Source organism: Corticium candelabrum, chromosome 11 (genome assembly GCF_963422355.1).
Source record: "Corticium candelabrum chromosome 11, ooCorCand1.1, whole genome shotgun sequence".
Lineage (NCBI taxonomy): Eukaryota > Metazoa > Porifera > Homoscleromorpha > Homosclerophorida > Plakinidae > Corticium > Corticium candelabrum.
The window spans coordinates 2,572,949-2,580,720 of NC_085095.1; the positions used below are offsets into that span (position 1 = coordinate 2,572,949).

The 7,772-nt window shown below is 40.7% G+C and overlaps 2 protein-coding genes across 2 annotated transcripts; both read right to left on the bottom strand.

Moving 5' to 3' along the window:
• On the bottom strand, window positions 1–1,691 carry LOC134187463 (uncharacterized). The gene is made up of 3 exons (XM_062655578.1): window positions 1,631–1,691; window positions 642–947; window positions 1–558 (listed from the first exon to the last, which is right to left on the bottom strand). Exons 1-3 carry the CDS (start codon window positions 1,689–1,691, stop codon window positions 218–220), a joined length of 708 nt encoding a protein of 235 aa, XP_062511562.1. The 3' UTR covers window positions 1–217.
• A 1,224-nt stretch (window positions 1,692–2,915) lies between these two features.
• Window positions 2,916–4,432, bottom strand: LOC134186547 (uncharacterized protein K02A2.6-like). Its single transcript, XM_062654536.1, has 3 exons — window positions 4,340–4,432; window positions 4,045–4,240; window positions 2,916–4,000 (listed from the first exon to the last, which is right to left on the bottom strand). Exons 1-3 carry the CDS (start codon window positions 4,430–4,432, stop codon window positions 2,916–2,918), a joined length of 1,374 nt encoding a protein of 457 aa, XP_062510520.1.
• Window positions 4,433–7,772: the final 3,340 nt, after the last annotated feature.

The following is a 7,772-nucleotide window of genomic DNA, read 5'->3' on the forward strand; positions in this document are numbered from 1 at the left end:
CAACAATCACAGAACCATCTCTACTCCACGTGTACGAGCTGCTACTAAGACTGGATATTATGCAGTAAAGGGTTGCGTTGCTACCAACTTTAGCAAAAATACTTTGATTTTTAATATAAACCCTTGGAACCAATGATATAGTATCTAGAACGACAATCATCCATTACAACACACAAACGTAAACCCTTTATTTGTTATCTAATTATTCAACTAAAATTTAGCCTTTAAAGGTAAACGTTCCTTCAATTCGAGGTGTTCCAATTGTACCGATGACACGTATTGTGTTTTCATTTCTACATTTGTCAATGTTGTTTCTGATTTCACTGTATCTGATGTGAAGGACGGAGAAAACGACGAGTCGACCAGTCACAGATACGTCATGCCAAAATGAACAGCTTGTAGATGTACAACTGATAGTGACATTTTGACATTCAACTAAGCAGAAAGGTCTGTTGTCCGATACTGGTAGTTGTAAGTAACCACTTTGAGCTACTGCAACTGTTGCTTGCGTGGAAAAAGCTCCGGTCAATGGAGAAACAAAGAAAATGGAACGATCTCCTAGTTTGTAAAATTAAACCATATTCATACATTTAGGAATGACGTAGTTACTCTATTAAATAACTGACAAACGTGTAATGTACCTCTAATATACGCGCTCTTACTTCTGACCGCTACCGTCCCGTTGTTGATCACACAATAATACAATCTTTCTAGTGATTCTCCGGTATCATGTGGATCTGTAGTTTGAACCACAAGACTTTCTTTCGTTATGTTATAGAAAGGTAAACTTCCCTCTTCTACGTTGACGTCATCTTTGTACCAAGTAGTGATTGTCAAATTATCTCGAGAGATTGTCCTGCAGTAGAGAGTAGCAGTACGTAACTGATCGGGACCAACGTGTGTGGAGACTGTATCTGCTGGTTCTTCTCTGATTACAAGACCACTTACTGCAAAAACTTAAAATCAAAAATAGGTAATTCGATTTTAAAGTTTTTAGAGTTTTTCTACTACTGAGTTAATTAATTTATTAAGTAGTATTTGCACAATACAAGATTGTACAACAGATTGCTGGTGGGGTCACATCAGCAGCGTTTCGAGTCAGACGATAGTGTCAGCAACAGGTTAGTTAAGTTAATAAATTATTTGCATCAAATTGTTACACATTTTTGAAAAAATTCAATCAATCAACAACAAAGACAATTACAGTTTGTAGATTAATTAAATTGTTCAAAATAGTGAGCTTGCTTATTAACTGGAATCGGTTTCATTCAAGATTTGACAAAACAATTTTTGAAGAATTTCTTGTAGGAACTGCAGGTGGACGCAGTAGACTAATTAATTAAGTTAACATGCATCTATAACCACTAACACCGGCTAGTCCAATGTACCGTACTTGAGTAATTTGAGCCTCGAAAGTCCCGGCTTAGTGCTCATACTCGTTCGAGAAACCATGTAGTCAAACACATAGCAAGAGCATGTACAAACGTGTATGACACTCAGGTAACATGCAGCCAAAAAAGGAGTTCCGCACACTCGAAACCTTTGAGATACGATTTTCTAATAGATAGCCTAGCTACCTAGCTGTCTATTGCACGCTTGCTGCAGTGGTTTTGTACTAGAGTCTTCTTACCGTGTAAACAAAGATGAAGAAAGCTGGCGACTACTTCAAACAAGCGATCCTCTGTCTTCATAGCCCCAGGTCTAACTCACGTGAATTCAGGAGGCGTGGCTTTTTGTGTATTTAGTTAATTTATATATATAATGGCTTAGTTACTTTCATAGTTGGTCATTGCAACAACAAGACGCGTGGCGGCTTTGTCACAACAAGAGTAAAACAAGAGTATAGCCGGATCAGTAATTGATAAGTATAGGTTTTTATTAATTTAGTTGCAAATTTTGTTTCTCTTTATTAGTAGTATTGCATTTTCTTAGCTTGGTATAGCTGTTTATGGACAAGGAGACTTGCTATTGTGTGCACAAACTCTAATTTAGTAAATTACTAGAAACTACTGCATCGATCTAGTTGTTACTGTTGGAGTGTATATACATGTGTCTCTAGTGATTCTCGTTGATCTGTGTCTATTTATGCACTTTATTTCGTCTGCACGTGATCGCGTTCGTCTCCATCATTTAGTTGCATCACAAGAGATCACGAAATTGACTTGCACAATCAAGAGCTTGAGAGTTCAGATTAACTGTACGCGACACTGTAAAAACTCTACGAGTTAAACTAACGACGTAAAGTAAAGTATAAAAACTCGTAATCGTATTAACTTAATTAATTTTTTGGCATTGATATCAGATAATCTGTTTTCAGAAATTAGATGTAATAATACCCTGTACGTTATCTAACTATCTAAGTTCGCGAGACTTTCCAAATTAATTAGGGCGTGACTCTTGACACGATTGCGTTTCTACTTCATCAGTATAAAGTTACTTTTGTAACAATCTCACGGTACCTCGGTTCTTGAATAAATAGATAGTTAGCGCGTATTTGACAAGTTTTCAATCTACTCTGCTGCAGCGCGCGTTAGAACGTACAATACGCATTGTTCTAGATAAACTCTTGACTGCAGTGGGCGTATTGCACTCACTAGAGGATGGTGTGACTGGCGAAGTCTCTTCACATCGCCCCGCCCTATATCTGCGCGCGCACAGTGCACGCGTCCTATTACTCTATGCATCTTATAATTACACACTCCAGACAGCGCAGTTTGGACTCTACGCATTCCCCATCTGTAGTAACTTGAATGGTTGTATTACTAATACACAGCGCTATACAGAACCCGCCTAAAACTTCAACAGACCACACCGCACACGCGCCACTATCCCAGTCCCGTATATACAATATACTACATTCCTTCCCTTCTAAGATTAAAACGTCTTATTCTACTGAAGTTCAAATGTTATTACCGCTAAAAGTTCAATCGGTCTGGTGGCTTAGATGTACGTGATGATCTTCGTATAACCGGTTCCATTGTTGGTGCTATCATCTCTGACGATGTAGGTTGTTCCTCGCTACGCGGATGTTTTTCTTCAGGCTCCGCTGTTTGCCCAACGGAAGCATCTGCAGGATTCTGTACGTTACTGATACTGGCCCTTCCCGTCACGGTACCATCCTCTAAATCGTCTAACACCTCTTCATCTGCGCCAGGTGCTGGTGCCAATTCTCCAACTTTGCCTGTTGTTATTCTGTTGCGCATCTGGTCCTGGTGTCGCCGGACTACCGTTCCATCTGTCAACTCACAGCAGAAAGAGACTGGTCCGGTCCGCTCCAGTATTGTCCCTGGAAGCCACTTACATCTCTTACTGAAATTCCTCACAAAGACATGTTGTCCTACTTTGAAGGTCCTCTCCCTGCAAGTCTTGTCATGGTCCTGCTTCTGTCGTTGTAGTTTAAGCAGAATCTTCTGGGCTAAGTCGGGATGCATGAGGTCTAGCCGACTGCGAGGTCTCCTCCCCATGAACAAAACGGCGGGTGGTTCCCCTGTTGTGGCATGCGGTGTCAGGCGATACCGAAACAGGAACCGATCTACCTTACTCTCTAGAGAGCTATACTCCGTCTCCATCTTTTTCATGGCTCCCTTAAATGTCTGGACTGCTCTCTCCGCTAGCCCATAAGTAGCCGGGTGGTAAGGGGCAGATGTCACATGTGTGATTCTATTGCCTCTCATAAAGTCACCAAATTCCACGCTGGTAAAGACACACCCATTATCGGTGACCATCACATGTGGAATTCCATGTGTCGCGAACATGTTTTGCAGGATTTTAACGGTCGCCCTTGTTGTTGCGGCATGCATTGGGTGTACTTCTAGCGATTTAGAGAAGGCATCTACGAGGATTAGAAACCATTTTCCCATAAAAGGACCGGCAAAATCAAGATGTAGTCGAGCCCGTGGGCGCCCTGGGTTCACCCACGGATGTAATGGTGCTGTCATCCTGTGAGCCTGACACCTGTCGCACGACTGAGCAACCTGTTCCAACGTCGGTCCAACTTGGGCTACCAAACGTAGCTTCTGGCCAGGCCCTTCATTCGAGAACTACCTGGATGTGTTTTGTGTACCTCTTCCAATACCCGCTTCCTCGCCTGAGGTGGCACCACCAATCGTGCACCCCACAGCACGCAGCCGTCCAACACGGTCAGTTCACGACGTCGATACCAGTAGGGTAACAAAGCTGGCCCATCCAATTCCTTAGGCCAGCCACTGAGAACGTAGTTCAACACCCTTGATAGGCGAATCTGTAATGTTGTCACTGGCTGATCGGTGGTAAATTCCAAATCTTCCTACCACTTCGACACCGCGCACCAGCTCGTCTTCTCAACGATCAGATCTTATACCAATCGAAACGACATCAACCGTTTTGCTAACGTCTCAAACCGCATCACCTCCATCCCATCATACAAACACTTCTTCCTCATCAGGTATGTCATTGCTGGTTATTCTCTAGTCTTTCTAAGGTTAGTTAATCAATTAATTAACAGCAACTGGGCGTTGCGAAATAGTTGAATCAACATAGGAAAAGATCCTTTTGCTTGACACTTTACTGTAGTTGGGAGATGATTTAGGATGCAGGGAACAACAAGGTTGGTTGTGTTGCAGACTTGTTCAGTGCGTGTGTCGTTTAGTTGAGATAGAGATAGAGTAACACGCGGTAAACCTTAATTTACAACAACTAACAATATGACACACAATATTGTCACTGTGCAATATAAGTAATTTATTTAGAAGTATATAATTGTAGAAATTGACTTACTGTATACTGTAACACTCCATGGCACTTTTCTGGTTTGAACGCCAAGTGATGAAAATGTTGCGGTAATAGTGCATTCATATTGCCCGCTGTCTTGTTCAGTCACGTTTTGTATGTGCAGCACACAATCAATGAGCAATGAAAATCTCATACCAACAACAATCACAGAACCATCTCTTTTCCACGTGTACGAGCTGTTAATACGACTGTACATGCAGTAAAGGGTTGCATTACTGCCAACTTTAACAAAAATATTTTGATTATTAATATAGTTTCTTGGAACCAATAATATAATATCTAAAACAACACACATTCATTACAACACACACATTTGAATGCTTTATTTGTTATCTAATTGTTCAACTAAAATCTGACCTTTAAAAAGAAACGTACTTTCCATTCCAGGTGTTCCGATGGTACCGATGACACGTATTGTGCTTTCATTTCTACATTTGTCAATGTTGTTTCTGATTTCACTGTATCTAATGCGAAGGACGGAGAAAACGACGAGTCGACCGGTCACAGATACGTCATGCCAAAATGAACAGCTTCTAGATGTACAATTGATAGTGACACTTTCACATTCAACTAACCAGAATGGTCTGTTGTCCGATACTGGTAGTTGTAAGTAACCACTTTGAGCTACTACAACTGTTGCTTGCGTGGAATAGACTCCGCTCGATGAAAGATCAAACCAAATAGAACGATCTCCTAGTTTGTAAAATTGAACCGTATTCATTCATTTAGAATTAAATAATTGACAAACGTGTAATGTACCTCTAATATACGCGCTCTTGCTTGTGACCGCTACCGTCCCGTTATTGATCACACAATAATACAATCTTTCTAGTGATTCTGCGGTATCACGGGGATTGTAGTTTGAACCACAAGACTTTCTTTCGTTATGTTATAGAAAGGTAAACTTCCCTCTTCTACGTTGACGTCATCTTTGTACCAAGTAGTGATTGTCAAATCATCTTGAGAGATTGTTCTGCAGTAGAGAGTAGCAGTACGTAACTGATCGGAACCAACTTGTGTTGTGACTGTATCTGCTGGCTCTTCTCTGATTACAAGACCACTAACTGCAAAAACTATAAAATCAAATATAATTAATTCGATTTTAGTTTTTAGAGTTTTTTTGCTACTGAGCTAATTGCCGAGCGAAGAGAGGCTTCTAATCCGGGTCGCACAATAGAAATGGGCGTGGTCCTATTTGGGTCTCCATCGAGCTTTTGGTGTGTGTGTGTGTGTGTGTGTGTGTGTGTGTGTGTGTGTGTGTGTGTGTGTGTGTATGTGTGTGTGTGTGTGTGTGTGTGTGTGTGTGTGTGTGTGTGTGTGTGTGTGTGTGTGTGTGTGTGTGTACGTACACATACACAAATCTCAAATTTCTCCTCCCCACGACCACGTTTCATGATAGGACCTACCTTAAAAATCGTTTTTGTGTCCGACTACAGATGAGTCTAAGAACGATTCGTGCAAGTGACCAAACGGCGGCAAAAACGCTTTATGAACTTTCGTCGCCCCATTCTTTTGTATTGTAGCTAGGGACTGTGTGTACGTGCCAACCAAGAAACACCTTCAGGAGTTGAATAACGCCTACAGTCAACTATTCACATGTCAGTATGATCAATCCTTTACTACACTGTGCTGCATCTAACACTGTTGATAGTCAATGTTTGCTGATATCAATTTCTATGTCAGTAAATACCATATAACAGTCGTTACAACGGAACGTACATTTCAATTGTCTTGATCACAATCGCAAAACAACGACTACCTATACCAGGCCTATATACGTAATCTAAACTACTAGGAAGTTTGCATGTTTACTTCCATGACAGCTAGGGTTTCAACAAATACGTATTGTAAAGTTAGGACTCGGCGTTTCAGTAGACGGTCTGAAAACTCCGTTGGACGTGTTACTCACGACGCGAGGCGCCTACGGATACCGTACAACTAGTTAATTAAGTAGTATTTCACAATACAAGATTGTACAACAGATTAAAGGCGTAGCTCGTGAGGCCACATCAGCGGGTTTCGAGTCAGACGATAGTGTCAGCAACAGGTTAGTTAAGTTAATAAATTATTTGCATCAAATTGTTACATATTTTTGAAAAAATTCAATCAATCAACAACAAAGACAATTACAGTTTGTAGATTAATTAAATTGTTTAGAATAGTGAGCTTGCTTATTAATTAGAATCGGTTTCATTCAAGATTTGACAAAACAATTTTTGGGAAATTTCTTGTAGGAACTGCAGGTGGACGCAGTAGAGTAATTAATTAATTAAGTTAACATGCATCTATAACCACTGACACCGTCCAGCCCAATGTTAACCTGCCCCTCCCCCCGACCCGTGTAGCGTCGATTCAAAATCGGTTGGGTAATCTAAGTCTCGAAAGCCCCGGCTTAGCGCTCATACTCGTTCGAGAAACCATGCAGTCAAACACGTAGCAAGAGCATGTACGAACGTGTATGACAACATGCAACCAAAAAAGGAGTTTAGCGCACTCGAAACCATTGAGATCCGCTTTTCTACTAGATAGCCTAACTAATTAGCTGTCTAATGCACGTCTTCTACAGTGGTTTTGTACTAGGGTCTTCTTACCGTGTAAACAAAGATGAAGAAAGCTGGCGAATACTTCAAACAAGCGATCCTCTGTCTTCATAGTTCCAGGTCTAGCTCACGTGATTTCAGGAGGCGTGTCTTTTCGTATATTTAATTAATTATAATGGCGTAGTTACTTTCGTAAGTTGGCTGTAGCAACAACAAGACGCGCGGCGGCTTTGTCACAAAGGAGTATAGCCACATACAGTATCCAACAGGGTGGGGTTTGTCTGTTATATTTTCACTATACGCTTGGATTAATAAATATTAAATATTAAATTAGTTGCTTGCAATTTTAATATTCTATAGGTTAGAAAAATTTGACTGATGGGCACAATTTAAAGTTATCTGTAGACTCAAACAGCACACTCAATCTTTGATCAATTTTCCTTTTCAATTCAATGAAATATG